At 36.8% G+C, this 24,312-nt stretch overlaps 1 protein-coding gene across 2 annotated transcripts in view; it reads left to right on the top strand.

Annotated features, from left to right (window-relative positions):
* The window catches only part of LOC127416039 (protein FAM184A-like), a 172,765-nt gene that overhangs the window by 112,517 nt on the left and 35,936 nt on the right, over positions 1 to 24,312 (top strand). For both annotated transcript variants that reach the window (XM_051655131.1, XM_051655130.1), the window contains exons 11-13: positions 1,432 to 1,644; positions 13,648 to 13,801; positions 14,253 to 14,380. In XM_051655131.1, the coding sequence (XP_051511091.1) occupies positions 1,432 to 1,644; positions 13,648 to 13,801; positions 14,253 to 14,380 (495 nt within the window). The remainder of the gene's footprint in view (positions 1 to 1,431; positions 1,645 to 13,647; positions 13,802 to 14,252; positions 14,381 to 24,312) is intronic.

The following is a 24,312-nucleotide window of genomic DNA, read 5'->3' as shown; positions in this document are numbered from 1 at the left end:
CAACCTGCATCTCAGAATAGCATTCTGAGATGCTATTCTTCTCACCACAATTGTACAGAGCAGTTATCTGAGTTACCGTAGACTTTGTCAGTTTTAAACAGTCTGTCCATTCTCTGTTGACCTCTCTCATCAACAAGGCATTTCCATCCATAGAACTGCCGATCACTGGATGTTTTTTTTTTTGTTTTTGGCACCATTTGGAGTAAATTCTAGAGACTGTTGTGCATGAAAATCCCAGGAGATCAGCAGTTACAGAAATACTCAAACCAGACCACCTGGCACCAACAATCATGCCACAGTCCAAATCACTGAGATCACATTTTTCCCCATTCTGACGGTTGATTTGAACATTAACTGAAGCTCCTGACACATATCTGCATGATTTTATGCACTGCACTGCTGCCACATGATTGGCTGATTAGATAATCGCATGGATGTTTGTTGGTGCAGATGGTCTGGTTTGAGTATTTCTGTAACTGCTGAAGTGTGTAGTGTTGAGCTGAAAAGCCAACAGAGTTTATGTGAAGTGAAGCTGAAAAGCATAACGTAGTATGAAGCAGTGTGTTATTGTGTGCGGCTGAAAAGTGTTGATAAATGAAAGATAAATGTCTATGTTTTGTCAAGCCGGCCCCAGCTTCCTCCTTTCCACGTACCGTTACATTCAGTTATAATGTTCATTTTGATTTAATAAGGAAGAAATTCTTTCTCAGCTAATGCTGTTAATTATGAAGGGTACATTATGAAAATACTGATTTTGCAAATTAAATTTTTTCTTTAGTTTTTAAACTTTTGTCACATTTTAGCATTAAAAAATTTACAAATTCCATGTATTCTATCAATTAATATGATGTTTTACAGTATATACAATATATTTATATATATATATATATATATATATATATATATATATATATATATATATATATATATATATATATCTCTTTCCCCAATACTGTCACCAACATCACATCAAGCATTCTAGTTATTTTATATTTAGTTGTCATTGAAATTAGAGGTTTATTAGGAAATTAACAGGTTTATTAGATGTCATTACCAAACTGATCAGTATTTGAGAATTTTATTTAAGAAACAATCATTTTATTTTTTATTTCTTATAAGTTTAAAGATAATTGTGTAAATAAGTCCAAGGCTTTCTCTAACTTTTCTCCAAAAAATGAGAAATGTCATTGTCATCAAACATCATTACCATCAGACACAATAGCAAAAATCTTCACTATTTTATATTATACCAAAATCCACCCGAAGCTTGGTCAAGGCCATTGTCCGATCTTTATTCCAGGACATATCCTGATTACTGTTTTCAGAAGAAATTTTTCAGGTAGTCAAAAGTGCCCCGAACTGAAGAATCGCCCAATCACCTCGTCTCATGTCTTCTACTTACTGTCTCTGTGCCTCTTTTTTCATGTACAGATTTCCTTGCTGAAACAGAGTCTAGAAATGCAACTTTCACAATCACAGCACTCCCTGCAGCAGCTGCAGGCACAGTTCAGTCAAGAGCGAGAGCACCTGGGCCAGCAGATGCAGGAGATTGAGCTGGAGCACCAGCGCAGAGAGCAGCGTCTGCAGGAAGCCCATTGCTGCGCTGTTCAGGACATGCAGGAAGCCCGCCAGCATGACCTCAAGGTAACCCCAACCAAACATAATCTCCCGGCTGTCTCACAAACAGACAGTTCTATGAATGTGCTCTTTTATCTTTTTCTTTCACCTCTCGGTTTTCTGTTATTTGTTATCACTGAGCCGCATGCAGTTTATATTTGTGTCATTTTTGTGCTAATGTATCTGTATTATTTTTCTTCAAAATATAGTGAGGTAAAAGGTAAAAGTCAACATTAATATTTATACTCGAGGAAAGGGAAATATACTTAAAATGTATTTGTACTTAGTTACTATAAACCTCTGTTCCCAGGCTGCTACAATTAGTGCAGCTTGTTTTTTAGCTTCACATTTTTTGCCAATTTTTATCAAAAGTCCCAGTATTAGAGAGACAGTAAATCAAGAGGAAAGAGAAAGAGGACCTGAATGGGAACATGACCCAGCCCAAACTAAAGCCTGGGTTTCCCATGAGCACCACAGCTCAATATGTTAAAACTAGTTGCTGAAGTTTGTGAGGTTTGTGGCATCTTACCGTAGAAATATATTCTGTGTTTTGTTTGAGAATCTTGCAAGTGAACAAGATGTCCTTGAGCACGTCTGTATATTTTAATTTGCTCTCATGGTTATAGGGCTGGCTATTGATACAGATTTCCCGATTGAGTTTTATTCTTATTCACAAGCTTTTGATCATTCAAAAAATGTACAAATTCCATGTGTTCCATCAATAAATATGTCTTGAAATCGCATACATAGGCCGTATATAAATATATATACAGATATACATATAAAGTTGCATGTTTTTTGTTTTGTTTACATGTGTAATTCATACCATTTGCAAGTATTTACATGAGTTGTAGAACAAGTGCTAAAACAGTACTGTCTCTTTAAAAATAGCGGCAGTTCAGTAAGCGTCTCACAGAAGTGTTTTAATTGAGCGCACATTAAATAAAGGAGTGGCTCTGTTTCTTTACCGCATTTGCGCTATTTGTAATTCGAATTAAATGTTTATTTATTGTTTATTTTTATCAACAACTCGCTGTAAATAACAGAAAGGGTATTAAAAGAGAGAGATGATTCAATGACGTGGATCTTGTTTTTTGACACATATTACATGGATTCAAACCAAACATTTACTGTCAACATGTAGTGAAAGAATCTCAGTGCTGAACTTCTTTGCTACTACACTACTCAATCAATGGTTTGGGAAATCTGAAAATGTATCATCCAGTTGCTATTCACAGACATTTTTAGTCACGTAGCACAAAATCTCATCGCATATGTTAGTGATTTGCCTAAATGGGTGGTTCTTGACCAGAATAAGCTGCATCGTACACCGGACTTGATGATGATAATCAACAGTCGGCTAAGCAAGACAATGTCCACTCTAACTTTTAATAGCTGTTGTAGCTCTTTTCCAAATGCTGCCAAGCAAATGTGGAGTATAATCTTTTTTAGCCTATTTGGCCTGTTTGCCCTGATTCAAGACCCTTGGAGGGCTTTCCTGCCTAATTGGGCTGTTCATAACATGACAAAGCTGCATTTTGGACCGTACTTAATGCAGATGGCAAGCATCCCAACTTTCATTTGCTGTTGTAGCACTTGCCTATCTTGAAGTTGTCAAGTTGCCTTGAAGTAAAATTATCAGACCTGTTTTTCCATCATAAAAACCCTCTGCCGATACACCAGTAGATTCTACCACAGATCCAGCCCTACCACAGCACAGCACTCTGATTGCCCTTTGTATTCTGGAATAACCTGCTCACTCTCAGCTCTCTGTTCTCCTGCCTGTGGGTTAGTAATGGCTGAGCGCTTGCTGTCACACCCTGTAATGTCTGCTTTATCCAGTACCTGGACCCTGACAACACCAGGGGAGAGAAACTCTCAAGTCGACTGGAAGTGATTACCTTGAGCCGGGCTGAAGTGGCTCCACATCGCAGGCCTGGAGATGAAAGGACAGTGCGGATATACTGCTTGAATAGCTGGTGACAAGTCGAGATTGACTCACCGAACGTAGCGTCAGACAGAATATACCGTACCAAGCAGGGCCTTGGAATTTATTTGCAGAATTTAGCTGGGTGGAATTAGCTCTGTAGTCGCTTGTGAATCGCTTTACTGTTTATTTTTGCAATATGCTACAAAATGTGTTTCATTACAACATGTCCTGGCTGGCCTCGGAATGTATTATGAGGAATAAGACCAGCTGACCTCTATTACAGATATGTCCCACCGTCCAGGACAGGGCCACATTTAGGAAAATGTACCTTGTCACCAGCTGTCAACTGGAGAATGGAGGGAACTATTTTGTCTACCAGTGATAGGAAATATAAATTACCATTAGGAAATATAAATGTTGGGGTTAACAGATTCAATTGACCCTGTATCGCATTGAAACCTGCTTTTCAATTCAGTAAATTTCATTGTTATTTTAACTCCCCTGTTGAAGTCTTCTTGACTAGCTTCTTGTCAGAATTCATTGTCGCTTTGGTAAAAAAAAAAAAAGCATGGCAGGTAAATAATCATTAGCGCCAGTGGTTATAGACAGATGAATGATTACCATGCTAATACAAGAAATATTTTGTTGGTTCATAGCGGATATTGAATGTCATACATAGCAGTAATTCACATGGTGATGAGTTTCCTAGGGCCGCAGGCAGAGGTAATAGATTCCAGACTAATTGGAATTGCTGTAGAATCTGGATGTGAGTTTTGCCCAGTGGCCATGCTGTTGAGATAACACCTCTGTTCCCTCTTCTTCTTTAGTATTCAATGTCCATGTCATTCATGTAGCGACGGAGAACTAACAGAAGGGTTATGAAATCCCATTTAATAGCTTTTTGCTCCAAAGCATCATGTCCAGGGTAGACATGTATACAGTCTAGCTAGGATCTGTTGGTTTATAGGTTTGTGTTTAATTAGCATTAGTTAGGTCAGTGTGGTGTGGTCACCATGTGATAAAATCGTACTCATTCTCTGTGTGAGCCTGAGGCCATGTCCACTCTAATGTTTTCAGTTGAAAACGTATTGATTTTGCTACATTTGGGCCTCTCATCAACACTTGAATGGTGTTTTCCTCCACCAAAACTTTGGAAAACGCTGACATTAGGAAACGGAAAATTAAATTTTCAACTGAAAACATTTTAGAGTTGACATGTCCTGAGAAAAACCAATTGCATCACCAGCGAAGGGATGGATCCCCTCAGATCCTGTGTATTTTTAATTTTACCTAAGTTTTAGTAAGTTTAAATGGTGCATTAATAGTTCTTTGTATTTTTTGACAATTATTTTTTGGGAGGAATTAACCAAGAATGAATTACACTGCACATCTGGATATATGCCATGTTATAATTCTCTTCACCACCATTTGATTATTATTTGATGAATTACTGCTACCACGATCGGTACAAAATGTACACAAATCTCTCTTTTAAAAAACATTCACTTTATCGCCTGCTTTCATTGGACGATAATAGCACAATGTAAATTGTGGCAGGCAATGTTTGTGAGTGAAGCACATTCTAAAATGAGCCTAATTTACATAAAAACAGGCGTGTTCACACAGAAAGAAATAACAATGACTTAATTTAAATACTAAAGAGTTTGTGATATTTCAGTGCTAAATACCACACGCAAAAGTGCCACAACTTTTTAGTAAATTTGCCCCTTAGTTTTTATTTAGTTTCAGTTGGATTAATAAAATATAATTAACAGGTAATCATTTTTAGAGCCATGTTTTTAGACACCATGTCAAATTAAAAATAACTGAATCTTTTAATAGCGTTCTTGAGACACCTGTGTCTAGCTTTTTTGCACAGGAATGTGTTTGGTCCCTATTTGTTTAATTCTGTTTTGTGTGATTTCTAACCACTGACCGGTCGGAACCTTTATAGCTAATGCATAACATAGGACCATAAATTGTTGCCTATGATCTTCCTACATGACGCATATTACACTTCGTCAAAAAACTGCACCATACTCAAATAATACCATTAAAGTTAAAACTCACATCTTGTGTCAGATGGCCCGCACCAGAGCACGGTGTAGCTTGATTTTCCAAACTTTGTGTAGTTAATGGCATAGATTCTTTGAAGTATATTCAAAAGTTTTGTTTAAGACTGAATCGGCTAAATTAGAGTGTCATGTTGTCTTAAGGCATCTGCATTATAATTTGCTGTAACCACTTCGATGCACACTGATTTACTATTGCTGTGTTTGTTTTCAGATTTACCTGTGCCTAAATGTCACTTACACAATGCAAACTGTCAATTATTTGCCTCGTTTTATTATTTGGAATTTTCTTTTCTTTTTTCAAAAGTCAGGCTTCAGAGATCCAGCATTGATTGAAAACATGAAAAGCTAAAATAATTTTCTTTTTAAATTGTATTTAGTTTTCGTTTATATTCTGCACTTATATAGTCTCAATTTCGTTTTCATCCTTTGGCAAATTTCCGTTTTATGTGCATTTTAGTTAATTACAATTTTTTCATTGCTTGTTTTTGTCTTCGTAATTGTTCATGTTAATGTAACAACCTTGCACTCTTTGATATGGGCCCCGTCCTTACATCTCAATATTCAGTAGGGCTCTTTTGAAGTCGATTTGAGGAACGCTCCTCTGCTGCTAATGGGCGCAGCAGCATTGCAGAGGAGAGAGAAGACAGCATCAGTCTTACCCTTCGCTGTTCTGTCCTCAGAATGAGTTTGCCATTTCTCCATCAGATATTTCGCTCCAACAGGCAAATGAACCACCTCACCCGCCTCCTGTAGCATTTTGCTGATATCAAGCAAAAAATATCCCAGCACTTCTTTTCCATAAGCCGGAAAGACCAGGCGAATTACCCACAGCTGTCACAGTAGGCAAAACACTTGTCTGCACCCACCCTCACCAGCCCACTGGCTGAGAACATATGGACCTGATGAATCAGAGAGGCCTAAGGAGAGGAAATGTGAAAATACCTGGCAATTTCAGAGCTGCCCTTTACAACAGTGCACTCTCGTTTACTTCCTGCCCTCCTTTTGCTCATACTGCAGCAGGCAGACTTAAAGCATCATAAAGGCATTGCATTCAATGGAATGAAAACAGATAGTGAGTTTCTAGACCTTTTATGAGGGAGCAAACTACATTAAGTGCTCGTCAAAGCTAAATAAATCTAGTTTCACAAAGGCAAAAGGGATCGGTTTATATCAAGCCTCACCCTGCTGGAGGACCAGAGGTGAGGGATTTCAAAGGTCTTATATTGGGTTATCCCCACCGTTGGCCTAGGTATTGATCACACTGATTTCCCCTATAGTCTCCAGTATATTCCTTTTGATACAGTCTAAAGGTTTCTTATATGTAATTTATTTGTCATCCTTAGATCATATCATTATTTTAAACTGTAGAAATATGTTTGTTGAAGTACATGGGTTGAAGTAGTTTTTTTCATTAAACATTCTATTGAAAAATGGTTTATTAATAATTATACTACCAGTCTAAAGTTTGGACACACTTAGCTGAAATAGTTTCTCATGATCTTACAAATCTTTTAAACTAAAGGCTACTGCTTAAATTAGTTTTTTAGACAATTTTATAACAATTCAGCATGAATTTCTTTAAAAAACTAAAATTTATATTAAAAATATCTTTTGAAATGGATTTTGACCAGATAGTAAAGGAAAAGCAGACCCACTTTATATTTAGTGTTTTTACGTACTATGAACTTAAGCATTTGATACAATGTACTTATTATGTACATACGTGGTGTTACATTGTACTTACATTTAATGTACCTGCATTTAATCACATTTGTAATTACATTGTTAACCTTACTCCCAATCCCAATCCTAACCCTAACCCTACCCTAACCTTTACCTTAAACCCTAACCTCTACCCCTTACTGTAACCACCCAACTCCTACACCTAACAGTACCGCAACATCAGCAGAAAATGTGAGTCTTTTGAGAATTTTGCAGAGCATGTTAATATGGACAGCAGATTCTACCAATTTTAAATAAATTAATAAATTGATAAAAATGAAAACCCGATTAACCATTTCATTATTAAAAAGTGTCCGCAAAATATGTGCCAAAATTAAAAATACAATTAAATGATATGATTTTGATTTTAATTTTCACTATAACAATGCATCATCCCTGTCAAATTAATTGAATAAGATATTGCAAATACATTTTTTTACAGCTTTTTCTTAATATTCATGCAATAATAGTGACAGAATTTAACTTCAATTGCAAAGTTCAGTTTTAATTTTATTTAAAATGTTATCTTATTTTTCAATTTCATTTTTCATTTTTATTTTCACGTTTCAACATGTAAATTCTATGTTAATGAGTGGATGGTGCTCAAGAGAGGATACTTTAATACTGTGCTTCTCACACTAGGGGGCGCAGAGAGGTTACAAGACAGTGCTTATTACTAATTAAGCTGGCTCTTATGCCAGTAAAAAAATTATATATATACCTTCTCTAGTTTTGATATTATGATAGAGGGGATATTGGGGTTTTAATTTGCTATGATGGGAAACAATCCTGTTTTTATTTTTGCAAAATAAAGCCTGCTGCATGCATGATGCACATTTTTACAAGTGTGATTCCAACTTTATGTTCATTTATTCAGCTGGCTGATGAAACAAAAATCAGTACTACATTTTTCTGTAATGCTTGCTTGGTATTTTTAAATGTGAACTTGATATCACAACTCTTGCGGCCCGAAAAGCGCTGTATCACTGATTCTTGGCTTCACGGAGGGCCTCGTAACCTCTCTGTACCGCCTAGTGTGAGAAGCGCTGTATTAAAGTATCCTCTCTTGAGCACCACCCACTCATTAACATAGAATTTACATGTTGAAATGTGAAAATGAAAATTGAAGTTGAAAAATAAAAGATAAAATTACAACTGAACTTTGCATTTGAATTTAAATTCTGTTACTATTATTGCATGAATATTTTGCATGAATTATTGTAAAAAAATATATATATATTTGCAATTTCTTATTCACATTTGCCTTTTCATTTTAAAATCTGCAGTCTTGCCTTGAGATTGTAGTGAAAATGAAATTTCAAATCATCGATTTTATTGTATTTTTTTATTTGACACGGATGATGCATTGTTATAGTTTAAATTAAAAGGAAAATCAAATCATTTAGTTTTATTTTTAATTTTGGCACATACTGTATTTTGCGGACACTTTTTAATAATGAAATGGTTAATCGGCCTTCCATATGTTAATACATTGTATTGTATGTATTTTAATGTTATTACAGTAGTTAAAGGCACATAATATAATGTGGGACTGGAAAAGCAGCCAACAAGTGGCCAGTATACTGTATATTTAAACTCCTTTAAAACTGTTTGAACAGATTGTGCTGAATTGTAATCTAGACAAAAGGTGGCTTGGTAGTTTTGATTTGTTTAACATGTTTTTGGCAACCTGGTCTTATAATAAAAACGTCAATATAACTGCATTTTTGCAAAATCACTTTTACATGCATCATTTTAAGTATCGCTGCAGCTTTCTGATGAAATAACTTATAGAAGCGCTACAACAGCAATGAGTTTTATTCACTTTCACACAAATCACAGATAAAACAGCAGATTAACACTTATTTTCTGCTCTGTTCCCCACACAATACTATCTTATTGCATCAAAACACTTTCAAACTCGATTTGAAAGACGATATATTTTAACACTTGCATTACATAACCAACTACATATACAAGCTTACTCAAACATGACTAACTTGCAACTGATAGAGTGTTGGACTGGACGTGGACCTGGAAAACATAGGATTTGAGACCAGCAAAGCATGCAAGTCGACACATGAGCCCAAAGTGTTATGGAAGCACCACGAAATGGCGTGGCTGCTTAAGCTATTGTGTTTTTCATCTCGCATTTGCTTTTATGACACTATTGGTTAGGTTTCTGTTAAGGGTCTAGGTTAGGGAAGTAGGTTTTATTCATTTAAAACTCAATAGAGCATTAACCTTAAAAACCATCTTTTTGGGTGAACATTAAATTCGCTACATAATATAATTTTACAAAAATGCTGCCACAGTCACGTCATTTTACTTCCGTTTGTGTAATTGCATAATTTTGTTATGCAATTACAAGAATAAGTAGGTGTGACTAAAAACACCTGGTAGTGTATTTGTTTAACATTGATGTCTTTTACCATATTGCTGTTATCGTTGTGTCTATTACCACCCCTTAAATGGGGTAAAATCACTGTAATGCACTGTTTTAGTGGCACAATGCTTTCAGAGTTTCTACAAGTCTTAAAAAAGTCTCAAAAAGTCTTAATTTGCACTTCTTTTCATTTAAAGCTGAAGTACAGTATGTAACATTTTCTGTGTTAAAATACTTTGTCCTATCCCAGCTTAATATGCAGAGACAACTATAAGTAAACCATTCATAGGTTAATTTCCTTAAAAACTGTGAGCATTGTCTTTCTGTGGCACTTTAAAAATTTCTCTGTTCGTTTTGAATGACCCACCCACCAACGTTACTCAAAAAATGGCATGGGTTGGGGGCGGGACTATCTCTTTGTTTGACCAACAGGTGGCGTATTCAAAAAACTGAAAACAAAGTTTATTTTTGCAATTTCGTTTGGTGGTGCTAGTGGCGCAAAAATTACATACTTCAGTTTTAAGACCTTAAAAAGTCTTAAATTCACAATGTAATGGTATTAAATGTTATAAGAGAGAATACAGCTCTGATTGGATTTCTGTTTGTTACATTTCTATTTATGTGGTCTTAAAAAGGTATTAAATGTAACTTCATAAAACCTGCAGAAACCCTGTTTAATGAAGAAAACATCTAGGATGTTCTTTGTATATAGATGCTTATAGGGTATTTTGTAGTTTATATGAAAACAAAGTGAGAAAGAACGAGTGTTGAATCCCTAAATAGTTTAAATCAGTCACATTTTCCTGAATGGCTTAAAGCTAAACAGCTCACTAAAATAAGACTCACTAAACTATGCACCAGTTTTGTTGGCAGGAGAGGATGTGAAGTGCAATTTTTTTCCACTCCAGATTTATTTCCACATGTGACGTCAATCTAGTAGCACTTAAAGAAGTGAAAATGGCACCATGACTTGAGAGCGGGAAAAAATTCACATCTTTGTGTGTATGTGTTAATTCTGTTAATGTCATACACACTAAAAGCATCCTCCTGACGTGTGTGTGCTTGCGTGCGTGAGTGTGTTCTTCTCCATTAAAATTTCTCAGGCTGCAGTGTGTTCCCTGATACCTTTTCAGTTTTGCCGAGCTGTCAGAGTGCAGAATGGAGTCTGCTTAAACAGGAGAAAACATGAACTTGCAGCACTACAAACTGTACCAGTAACTGTCACTGATTTATTAGTCAATCGATACAAGCGCATTTTGACTGATACTTTTTGGGTTCAATTAACAAACATTATAGGTATATTCCAAAACCTAGTGAGCTAGAGTGCTGTCTACTGCCTATAAAGGAAAATGGCTTCTAAGACAGCATCCTAACTGAAATGGAAACAGAGACAGTGTAAGGGGGAGAAAACAGACCACTCATAGAAAAAGGAATAGGAGAAATTGCAGCACTCATTATGGCCAAGAAGTTCTAAATTACCAAAGAGAGCATTCTGATAGCATTCCCATTCACATCAGTGGCATCTGCAGGGTTAGTGCAGGTTTCCCCAGAAATGTAAGATCTAGAGGTTGACATCTTTGCTCATGGGTGTTCAGTTTTGTGATCAGGTGTAATCATGTAACCAGTTACTCATCAATGGAAAAAGATAGGGAAATATATAAGTCAATTTGACGCTTTTAAGAGCCCTTCAAAAAAGCAATCTGTGCCCGGGAAAAGATGTACTATAATGTTAAGAAATAACTTCAATTGAAATCTTTCTTGGATGACGTCAATGGAGAAACATGCTTTTTTTTCCATCACCTCATTTGATCTTCCCCGTCAGTCTGCTGTTGTTTTATTTTGATTGCCTACATATTAAGTTAAATTTGGCCACTTCCAGCTCATTTCCAGCACAGTCCTGCCAACTGGCTCGGTGCAGCCAGTGTTTACTGAAGCATTTGGTCTAATTTGCCTCCCCTGTCATTACCCAACCCACTTCCTCTGCCATCCGCACCCCACACTGCTGGATATCACTGACTCCAAAGTGGCTTCCAGTGGAGGCAGGTGCCCTGCATTAGCCCTTATCATGTCAATGTATCTCCACCCATTCAAACAGCTCCATTTTCTTAATCTAATTCAGGGTGCTGTAATTTGCATTCCTCTGGCCTGGCACAAAACGGCAGCCATTCAAGACCCCAAACAAGCTAGCAGATATGCTTAAGTGCTTATTGATAGAGTAATAATTCCTGTGATTGGTAGTTACTTGAGAATTACAACATTAGAGTTACAAATATGTTCCCGGCTGAGTGCTTCTTTCTTGTATTGCCAGTAATATTGGTGCAATTTAGTCTGTGATGAGATGATTTTGTGTTACAATTGTCTAGTGTCTTTCTGTTGAGAAGACCAGGTTTGCAGGTTAGTGCTGGTGTGGCTATGCAATGCAGTTCACCAGCAAAACGTAGCAAGCGGGTCTCGCTGGTTAAGCTAGTATCATAGATTAAGTTGTATAAATGTTTGAAACTGTTTTGTTCAATTAAACTAATGTTATTAGTTGTAATTGCTGTCAAATGAGGCTTCTCTTTTTTCAACTGACTGTGATAAGCATTTACAACTATTCAGATTCACAGTCTCTGCAGTTTTTAATCATGTTACTGCATGATTGAACAATTTCTGTAAAGAAAAATGTCAGATAAAAATCACTTTATGAATAGCACTTTATGAGCACATTGTACTAAAAAACGCTGTTAACTGAACAAATCTCCAATTTATTCATATCGGACGTTCTGTAAAGCTATCTGTAACAGGTAAAGGTGGGCAAGGAGGAGGCGGGAACCGGCTGAACAGTTAACGTAAAGTTTAATCAGAAACTTAACTTAAAACAAACATAAACAAACACAGACACACATGAAACATGGCCGCGTGCGTCTCTCTCTCTCAAACTGGCACCTCCGGCTCTCCTTTATATCACTCTCCCGCTGACCAGCTGATTCAGCGCCGGCTGTGCACCATCACGGCCTGGCCATGCCCTCCTACTCGTCACACTCGTCCCCCGTCCGATTCAGGTCGGGGCGCCACCGGTCTGACTAACCCCACCCCCACCCCCCATCTCTGGAGGGGAGACGCTGCCCTTCTGGCCGTTCTGTCAGCCAGTGGTCCACCCTGCCACCTTTGAACCTGGGGGAGAGACGAGGGTAGGCGTGGGGAGAGGGAAAGGGTGAGTGGAGACACAGAGAGAGAGAGAGAGAGAGAGAGAGAGAGAGAGAGAGAGAGAGAGAGAGAGAGAGAGAGGGAGAGAGAGAGAAGAAATTGCTTGCCGGCTTCCGGACGCACTGTCCGCCCTCTGGCGGACGCCAGCTCGCTCCTCCCCTGGCGGATGGCAGTGAGTCCTCTGGTCCCTGGCGGACAGAACTGCTCCTCCCCTTCTTCGGCGGACAGCAGCAGTTCCTCCGGCTCTCGGCGGCCAGCAGCAACGGGCAAGGAGGAGGCGGGAACCGGCTGAACAGTAAACATAAATTTTAATAAGAAACTCAACATAAAACAAACAAACACAGGCACATATGCAACACAGCTGCATGCGTCTCTCTCTCTCAAACTGGCACCACCTGCTCCCCTTTATCTCACTCTCCCGCTGATCAGCTGATTCAGCGCCGGACATGCACCATCACGGCCCGGCCACGTCCTTCTACTCGTCACACTATCTGAGCAAGCAGCAGTAACCGAAGGGGGCAGAGCTTAGCAAAGGGTCGATTGGTGTACATCAGTACAGTATGAAAAGCGTGCCAAATATATTACATTGTATACAGGAAATTAATAAAGAAAAACAAAATAAACAAGGTACACATGATGGTGTGTATAATCCATTTCTTCCTTGTATTTTATTTTATTTTTCTTACGCATTAGCCATATGTAGACATGCATGTTTGTGTGTGTGTGTGCAGGAGTTAGAAGAGCGTTTGCGGCAGCAGCATCACATGGAACTGCAGTCAATGCGTGAGGCTCACAGGCAGACCATTGAGACTCTCAAACAGCAGTCAGAGCAAGAGCTGCAGACTCTCCGCTTCGAACTGGAGGATGAGGGCAAAGCCATGCTGGGTATACAAATACACACATGTAAACACAAACTTACACAGACACTCACAACAGGCCTGCTGTAATCCAATCTCAAAAACTCTTAAAAAAAAAAAAAACTTTTTATTTATTTATTTTTTATTTTTTTTATTTTTTGAAACTCTAAGGGGGAGTCAAACTGGATTTCAGGTGGTTAGTGAATAAGACCCAGACGTTTACGCTTATGGCTTGCTTTGAGTTGAGTTGTTTTGAAGATGGTTTGTCTAGTGTGGAGCGCAACAGTCTGGTTCTAGAAGTAAAAAAGTAAATTTTTACAGATAACTCATAAACCGTTAAAGACAGACCTACCGAGGCTGTTAACTTTTTTAATGTGTTTAATAGTGGAATTCCTTGTGACCACACTAGCCATGATATTGAGGGGGAAAATTAAGAGATTTTTTTTTTCTCATTACCTATCTCTCTCTCTCTCTCTCAGCATCCTTGCGTTCAGAGCTGAACCATCTCCATGCATCAGCCATCGAACACATGTGTCAGACCCATCAACAGGAAACAGCAGTTGCCAAACAGGAACTGGAGAGCGCTCTGGAGCAAAGCAGAGTACAGGTTAGTCTCAGTCTTAGGCAGCACACACTCAGTTTTTTCACTGACCGTCTGATGCATATTACTCACAAAATTGGAAAGCACTTTCTTGATCTGGAAAGCTCTGATCTGATAGGCTTTACGCAACTTTCAGAAGTAAGAGCACACAGTTTTTTGGGTTTTTTTACCCTCCTATGGTATTCAGTCATTTTTGACCGAAAAACATTGTCCTCGTTTAATAAAAATGTTTTCCTTTATCTGAGCAGTACAAGACTTGGTGACTTTTCCTCCATTTGCCATCTGAATATAAAAAATAAAATAAAAATTTGCTTGATTCGATAAGTCTAAGTGGTCGTAAAAAAAAAAAGCGACACCCTTGATATTCCCGATAATAATTGACTGACCATTGAAAATGAATAGGAAAGACCAAAAACAGAGCTTTTTTTTATCTGTCAAATACAATCAATAAATCAGCCACAATACAGAAAGAAAAGAAAAAAACAGACAGAAGTAGTTTCTGTCTGTTTTTATTTATTTATTTTTTCTGTATTGTGGCTGATTTATTGATCAGATGGTGAGATTCTAAAACATCTTTCAGTGAAAAACATACACACCCACTCACACACAAAAATTAACTGGTGAGACTCTAACACAGAGCTTTTTTATTTGTCAAATTTTTAAATAAATAAATAAATCAGTCACAATGCTAAACACACACACTCAGAAATGAAGAGGTGAGACAATTGCACACTCACAATGCAGAACACACACACACACACACACACACACACAGAACCAGGGCATAAATAAGTGGAGCTCTACAGCCATCTTTTGGTAACTGTTGGCATTCCAATTCATCTGTTGTTTTCCAGCTGATGACACACACACTCACACTCACAAATTACTATAGAAAGTTTAAAATTTCAAAATGTTTACTCTGATTCTTGTTTTATACTCTAATTTAATTTTCAGAATTTTGCAGTTCGTTTTTGTTTCTTGATGTTAATTTTCTTGACAGTATTATGCATTTACTTTGAGTTATTACATTTTTATGTTTTAAATAAAGTATTGGTAGAAAATTGCTTATTCTGTGTCTTTTCTTTGTAACACCATGGTCAGGATTGATTGCAAGCATAATTACATTAACTGCAAAAACTAACACTTCTAAACAAATTTAAAATGCTAAACTTTGACAAATAATAATAATAATAGTTTGACAATGTCTAAATATATATCCAAATGCATATCTTGTGATAAAATATCAAATTAGATTACAACAAGCCATCAGACTACACATTGGCTGTTACTGGCATGACATGGTTTTCAAGTCATGTTATTAAATTTAGTTCACCAGATGGCACCAATCTGCCTCCGATTTATTTCATATTCTCATGTTTTCTTCATGTTTCAACTTATAGAAGAGTAGGTTCTTAATTTTTAATTTTCTTTTCAAAAATGTGCTTATTTGTTTATGCAAATGAATGGTAAAATTTTGAAATTTACATGTAAATGAGATCAAAATAGCATAAAATCTTAAAAGTAATGAATAATTTTACTGTTCTTTTAGGGAAGAAAAACTGTAGCATTATCATCATCATCATCATCATCATCAAAAAAGAGTTACACATCTAACCCTTCCGGTCAAAAATGGCCGTGAATACCAAAGGAAGGTGCCATTTTTTTCAATGCAAAAGGAGGGTTAAACACTTTTCTTTGAAATAAAGTTGTTTACAAGGTACCAGTTTGATACAACAAGCACATTTTGTTAAGTTTTCCAGGTTAGTGGCATCAAATCTTGTTTCACTTTTACCAAGATATCCATGAGAAGAACTGTCCATACTGCTTTGTTAATACACAAATACACTATTTGCTATTTTTCTGGTGTTTTCTATACAACCATTTACTGATACTGCCACGGCAATATTTTATCGCTCCAATGTACCCGCTCCTAAACAGCACGTAAAGACAAATAATCAAATAATCATTGGCCAAAATAAGCTGCGATGTGGACCAGACCCTTTGCCGTTTAGTAAAAACTCTGTCTACAAGACTAAGTCCACTTTAAAGAGCACGCTGCTGTAGCTACTGCCCTAGCGGTTCTGCCAATGTATTCCCATCATTCTCCAAATGTTCCCCACAACCCTATTGTCTCATAATGCAGACAATGACTAACAGTAAGTTCAGCTAGTGGAAGCTTTTCCAAGAAAGGACAAATCAATAGTGCTCTGCTTTAAGTTGGCTGCTTTGAAAGAAAAAGGCTTTAATAAATCCTCTTGTCATCTGTCTCAAGTATAAGGCAGTTAAACAAAAGAAAAGCTGTCTGCATTGTTGGCTGAACAACTGAGGGGTTGTACAATTGTAAACTTGAGTCTTAAACACAGGCCCCAGGGGAAAAATGTGTCTATGAAACACACACAAGCAGCAAAGCACTTGTGCATTGTATGGACAGCCTATAAGAGGAAATTGCAAAGATAATAAAGAAGAGCACTTTATTTTTTTGTGAATACACACAAAAATCTGTTCAGCTGGATAGCCATGATGCTTTGGTGTCCAGGACAGTAGGTCAGCATGTGACTTATGCGATACTGAATCTTGGCTGCTTCTCTCCAGGAATTTTTCATTTTCATTTTATGGTCTTTTTCGTGTCTCTAATGATTCAGATAATGGAGACGGGGGCAATGTCGAAATTCACAATTCACATTCAGAACAGGAATTCCCTGTTGTGCCTGTTGTAAACCCAATTTTATCAGCCAATTGATTTTTACCAGTCATTTTTCACACTCACACTTTTGCGCCCCTGTGTAAGAGTGGTAACGCTCTACTGAAAATCCAAGCAAACAGCCAAGAAGCCAGCATTTACAGCCTTTTTTTTTGTGTGTATTTGTTCTTTAAGATTTAAACAGTTGTGTTACTTCTAAAGTGTGTGTTGTTGTTACATGCAATAGCATTTCTTGTAAAATGACAATCTGAGATAGAAGTGAGAAAAGTAGTAAAGTTAGCAACACAGACTGGATTAGAAACCACATGGCCCCGACAAGCCTTCATTTTAATAACACCATATCAATCATCCTTATCAATTCTCTTGCTCTTGGGACTGTCCTCTGTAAGGAGAGATCATGATATTCACTGGCACATATTTGTCTCATGAGAACTTGCCTAATGTCCCTCAGACAAGAGCAGAGGTCAAAGGGCAAATTCAGTGTGATCTTTGCTAAAGAGAGTCTGTGAACTTAAAGCAAACAGCATCAGTAATGATAAGCTCTCTCAGGAATTGAACAAACTCTGTACTGCTGCCGTTGAGATAAATCTGTTTTGCTTAACATTTGCTAAGCGTTTTCAGCCACAGTGTGTTATACATCACCCAGGAACAATGAGCATATGCAGAACAAATAGATGCATGTTTTCTGGGTCAGAAAAATAATATTTGTGCTTTGTGAAAAATTTTCCTGTAATTTTTGTTCTTGCTGAGCAAAATGCATTTCATTTTGGCAGATCCTTTGACCATCTGACCAGAAACATACACACATTATTTCATAATTAATATTTTTTGTTATTAATCAATTAAATTAATACAATACAAATTAGTAAATGTATTCTATAAATGATTAACTATGATTGAGTATTATTTATTAAAATACATTATTAATCATAAATAATATTGAATAATAAATACATATTATTTGTACATTTTGATTATTAATTCGTTAAATTAATGAAATATAAAAAGTAATTTTTTAAATAAATAAAAAAATAGTATTGAATATTATATATTCAAATACATCAGTGATAATCTTATTAAATAATAAATACATATTATTTTATGATATTATTAATCAATTGAAATAATAAAATATAAAATGGTACATGTATTATATAAATGATTAAATATGTTTGAATATTATATATTCAAATACATTATTGATTATAAATATAATTAAATTACAAATTTTACTATTAATATATTGATTATTAATCAATTAAATTAATAAAATATACATTTATCATAAATTAAAATATGATTGAATATTATATTAATCAATAAATTAATCAATCAATAGATTATTAATCAAAGTAATGAAATACATTAGTATATACTAATGTATTTCATTACTGTGATTTGATATACTATATTTAACTGATAATAGATAAAGTTATCTATGGGTTTTATTTCATTTTTTTAAACAAGGAAAACAAATAATAATTTAATTTATCACACATTATACATTTGCACATATACAGTGAAATTCTTTTTTTTTCACATATCCCAGCTAAGCTGGGGTCAGAGTGCAGGGTCAGCCATGATACGGCACCCCTGGAGCAGATTGGGTCAAGGGCCTTGCTGAAGGGCCCAACAGTGGCATCTTGGCAGTACTGGGGCTTGAACCCCTGACCTTCTGATCAGTAATCCAGAGCCTTAACCACTGAGTCACCACTGCCCCTAATTAGGCACTAATTTCTGGCCTCTGCGGAGTTATATGTGCAGTGTGTGTTGCTATGAACGTGAAATCTCTGTACTGTTCTAGGATGCAGTCTTTAACTTGCAAATTAATCAGCACTGCATATTTCCGCAACTTCAGTTTTATTTAGAACAGTTGAATAGCTGTCCATTCATTCAGTTCTGATTCAACAAATCTCTGACTTTTTCCCACACATATTTTCAGGTGTGCCCTCTGTGTGGATTTTTGTCCCCCATCTACGTAGCTTTGAGGGACAATTGCTTGTGAGATTATAATATTTTTAATTTGCAACTACATGCTCACGTTCTGTAAGCCCCCTGTTGTTTGGTTCTCTTGGGGATATGGTTGACTTTGTAGTGTTCAGTTCTCTGTATTGCCCTCACGTACTCTCAAAAACAGCCCTGACATCATATTCCAGGGAAGAAAAAAAAAGAAGCTTTTAGGGGATGTAACCTTCCCGCTAGACTCCTTCCGATCATGCTGGTTATAACAACACAGGCGAATGTGTCATGAAAGAGCCGCAAGAAACATGACATTATCTTCTCTAATTCAAGTCTTTGGCTATGTTCGGAAAAAGATACTAACATAGTACTCTATTTCTACAGTATACAGCATGTGTATTATGCAAATGTATGCAAATGTTCTGCATGTATATTAGTGGAATACCAAATGACCTACTACATTTGCCAAAATGTGAAGTATACAATGAGCACACTTCACAGAGTTACTGTACCCCACTATGCAATTTGCCATTTTCAGTGTGATGAATAAACTGGAAATAATTACACGATTTTTAACATCTCTGTTTCAACCTATTATTTGATAAGACTCCCAAAATGTAAGACATTTTACACAAAATTGTAAAATAATTAATTTATTTCCAAGATGATAATTGGGCACCACTCATTTGCAACATGATGAGGTTATGTGACAACAATGTAGTATACTGTTGTTTGAAGCATTTATTGTTGCAAAATGCCTACAGTTTCACTTTTTTTTTTTTTTTAATAGTAGGGAGTTTACAGTATATACTGCTCAGTATTCAGTAAGAAGTACAGTAGGTTAGTATTCCAATCTGAACATAGCCATTGTAACATACTGCAGACACTGACACTTACACTGCACTGTATGTGGTGTATGCTGCCGACTATTTATTTATTTATTTAAACTAGAATGTCTAAAAGTTTGTAGTGTGCAATGATAAAGTTTCAGGCAATAGTATACTACATTGTTGTCACATGACCTCATTATATAGCATGCTTTGTCAGATCTATATGATATGACTGGATGCCAATGGTTGAATTATACATTATCTGGTAATGACAACAATGTAGCATACTACTGTCTGAAACATTTATCTTTTCACACTGCATGCTGCTACACATTGCTGTGACTACCATACTACTCTTACTATTTCTTCTATAGCTATTCTGTATATGGCACAAAGGGTCTGTAGTATGCCACTGGGTGTGGTAATATGCCATTCCAAACTCATACTGCCATACTACATTAAAAAAAAATGTATAATTCAGTATGCTTTTATTCCATTCTGAACAGTACTCAAGGCTTTGTCTGGTTATTATTAAATCATACACCTCTAACCTTACAGAATGTTTTACAGTATACATGTGTAATAAGACTTGCCAGACATGTTCAGTGGACAGACAGGTGTTGAAAATGTGTTTTGAAGTCAGTAACAAAGACTTCTGTGGAAACTCTGGGGGGTTTCCAAGAATCACTTTACTTATACATTACAGCAGAAATCTCTCTTTCTACTTCTATCTTCACCAAACACTCTCTCTTCATTCTTGTCTGATCATTAATTGTTTCTCTGTGAGAGTTCAGTTTCATTGGCTGCTTTAATGAGCTGTGTTAGATTAGCTGGCTGAAGCTATAATGCAAAAAAAAAAAACAGGTTTTTTTTTTTTTTTTACCTTGATAGTGATCAGCACAGTTTCATTACACCTCAAAATCTCCTGGTAGACATTCATGGTCTTACCTGCTGGACTCATTTTTGGCTCATGGATATTAACATTTGAGCTCCAGTGTTAAAACCTCAAGGGGTGGGGGGTGGGGGGGTACACATCTGAATCAGCTCTTTAAAATATAGAAAGTACGCCTAGCTACAACATGCATCTATTTGCCCAATTATTAAGCTGTCCGATCTATTGTTGATCATTTGATGAATTATGAATTAGCTGTCATGATCAATTGAAAATGTATGTAAATATCATTTTATCTTTAAATACAGGACCATCCCGTATTTTACGGGACGGGTGGCAACTCTAGCATTAAGCTTTTCTGCTCTCAGTGGGCAGTTATAGTGCAAATTAAATCTAATAATTTAATTAATTTAATTTAATTCAAAGCAGCACTATTTTAACACATTTAGCACCTGGTTAAACTGGATTGTGAGTATTTAGGGAGTATGATACAGGTTTTTGCGTTGAAATATTATGTGCAAAAGTGGCGCAACTGTTTAGTGAATTCTTCCATGAATCTTGGAGGCTGGTTTCTATCTTTATTTTGCCCGTGAGCACCAAGGTCATACCGTATGCCCAATGTGTACCATATGAGACCTTTGCTCTCACACTCAAATCAATACAGAATTATGGATTGTTATGGATTATTCACACAGGTTAAAGATAGAACAGTACAGAACCAGTCATTGAATTCACATTGTCTATTGGCAGTTCAGCAAGAGGTCCAGCCTTGTCACGTATCCCAGGGGCCTGGTTCCTCTAAGCGAATGCCTGCTTTCACATGATCCACAGTATTTATTAAACCCTGCACAGAGCTGTTCCTACACCATGAATCTCCTGGGCGATGGATAACCGTTAATGCACTCTTACACGAATCACCACTTTTTCTGACACTGCTGATTTGCAGTCAGTAATAAACATGATTTTCCACCTCTGGTGAACTGCCAGTTGGAAGACAGAGTGAAAGAGGGATAAAAAGTGATGAGTGAGTCAAAGTGAGTCAAAATGCCAAACCCAGTGATACACATTGCGCATCACCTCTGTCTTTTGGAGCATGAGCACAACGGCAATGCCAATTGTGGTCCGATTAACGTGAATAAATGCTGGATGAAGCTGAGGTACATTCCATTATCTAGGTCTGTTAGTCCAACATCGCAACAATTGGACTGTATGATTTTAGATGGACTAAAGCATTTAAAATATATTTTAAAAAGACAAATGAGCTCTCAGACCCTCATTCCCCTGTCTCCATCTTGCTTCTGTGACATGTCTGGTTCCCCATCATCTGGAAATCTTTTGATCAGCGGAATACTGAAATTCAGCCTCTCTCCGGGCTTTCTGGCACTATGCTCAAGAGAGCACATCTCCAAACATCCTTCCAGACACCTGCTAATCAGCCTTCTCCCAGCTGTCTGCATGCCTCCTGGTCTGGGCCAAAATTAATGATGCGTATATCATCTTGCGCATTTGAGTACTCCTAGAAGGAGACATTAATGTTGCCTCAGTCTTTAATGGAAAAGGTCGGAGATGTTACTTCAGCTCTCCCAAACTATACCCTTTCAACTTCAACGATAAGAGCTGAAAGATTTCAGCACAGCTCTTTCCGCTGGACTTTTGAAGCCACGTCTCTCCAGGAAAAGGGCCACCCACGGATGTCAGATGAGTTCTTTATTTTCTTGAGGGTTGATAGGTGGACAGCTGATGTGACATTCGCTAAAGGTGCCGGTGTGGTTGTGACAGTTCTCTGTGTAGAGAAAGGTTTAGATGACATGGGGCCGGTTGCATAAAACTGTTTTAGACTAGTCTTACAAGTTAGTTGTCTAAAATTTTGGTCTCAACTTTTTCAGTCAGTTTCATAAAAACGTTGATTGCTCTAATTTAAGACAAAAATGTAAGACTGCAGACCCATAGGCTAACTTTCATTTACATTCCATGTTGCCATGGAAAATAACTGTCAGCTGAGCTTGTGGGGACTTCAGTTGAGGGCTAAAAGAACTTGAGTTGAGACTTTGTAGAAGATTTGACTTCTACAATAGTAACATAATTCCTTTTTTTTTTTTCATTATTATTTTTATTTATTTTTTTGATCACTAAATTTGTTCATTGCAATGGATTTTGAAGCATTGCATTCTTCTAATAGGCAAATATTTTCCAGCAAAGGAAAACTGTGTTGAGTGCCCACTGTTGGACATTTTATTTAAGTTCTTCAGTGTCTTATTTTTCCCACAATGTAATGCCAATTAGACTGTCTTACTAAAGACAACTGTGAGATTTTCTTATGCAACAGGGTTTCTATGGTGTCTTTAGCTAGTCAGACTAATTGTTAGACGAAGTCTTAAGTTAATGGCTATGTTTATGCAACTGGCCCCAGGTCTTCAAGGTTTATTTTGACCTGTTCAGACTGCTGGTGAACACAGTGTTCATCCATGCACTCTTTAAAAATTGTGTTTGTGTGTTAAAATTCTACAGTCAAATATTACACTAAAGCTGGCTTCATTTACAGGTAGATTATGTAAGAATACCCTGCCAAGTTATTCATTCATGAATAACAGATAATAATATGTTTCAACATTACACTAGAGAAGCTGGTTGTTGCCATAGTGACAAAGTATATATTCCATTTTGAGGCATGCATTTTGTTGCTTATATAATAGACGAATCAGTATAACAAGTGCTATGCAAATTGCATTCAGCACAAATTCTTTGTCCGTGTTTGCGTCATTAATGATTTTCTTAATTCCTTCAGTGAAGCGGGTGCTAAAACAACGCAGACAGCATGAACAAATAAATGATGCTATCAACGAACGTGGTTCATTCTAAATGAATGTCCCCCCAGCATTTTCCATTTTCTGAAGAAAATAAGAATTGCACTAACCTGTGCAAAAGTTGCCTCCACAATGCATGTTGTGGATAGCTGTCAAGGTGTTGCTATGAAGTTTCTGTGGTGTTCAGGGTGGTTTTAGCAAATCGTCATGCAGTTGCTAGAGTGTTCTATGTGGTTGCTAAGGCATTCTGTGTGGTTTTTACCACAATGTTATGCAGTTGCAAGGATATTTGGTGTTGTTTTTAGCACATTGTTATGCAGTCGCTAAGGTGTTCTGGGTGGTTGCTAAGGTGTTCTGGGTGGTTTTTACCATATTGTTTTGCTGTTGTTGGGGTGTTCTGAGAAGGGTTGCCAACTTTCTACTACCAAAATTCAGGACAGTCCAGTTCCAGATGTGATCTAGGAGCTTTATACAGCTTTATACCGTTTGTGCCATTGAAGAGATGGTAAGTCTATCCCTCAAAGCCCTATTGTCGTGAATAAGGTCTATGGAGAAAGACAGTTTTCTTTTTTCTATCAAGTGTTTTCTTCCCCATAATTAGGCTTAAGACCTTTCTATTTTTTTAAAGTGCCATAAACTGGCTTACCATTTAAAATGGAGTCCTCAATGTGTTATTGTATTAAAAATAATATATATTAGTTAAAAATAAAAAAATAAAATCCAAGTCTATGTACAAGTCTTAGTACTGTTTT

This window comes from Myxocyprinus asiaticus, chromosome 25 (assembly GCF_019703515.2).
Source record: "Myxocyprinus asiaticus isolate MX2 ecotype Aquarium Trade chromosome 25, UBuf_Myxa_2, whole genome shotgun sequence".
Taxonomy (NCBI): Eukaryota; Metazoa; Chordata; class Actinopteri; order Cypriniformes; family Catostomidae; genus Myxocyprinus; species Myxocyprinus asiaticus.
The sequence above is the reverse complement of the archived record's forward strand: the minus strand, read 5'-3'. Positions and strand labels throughout refer to the sequence as shown.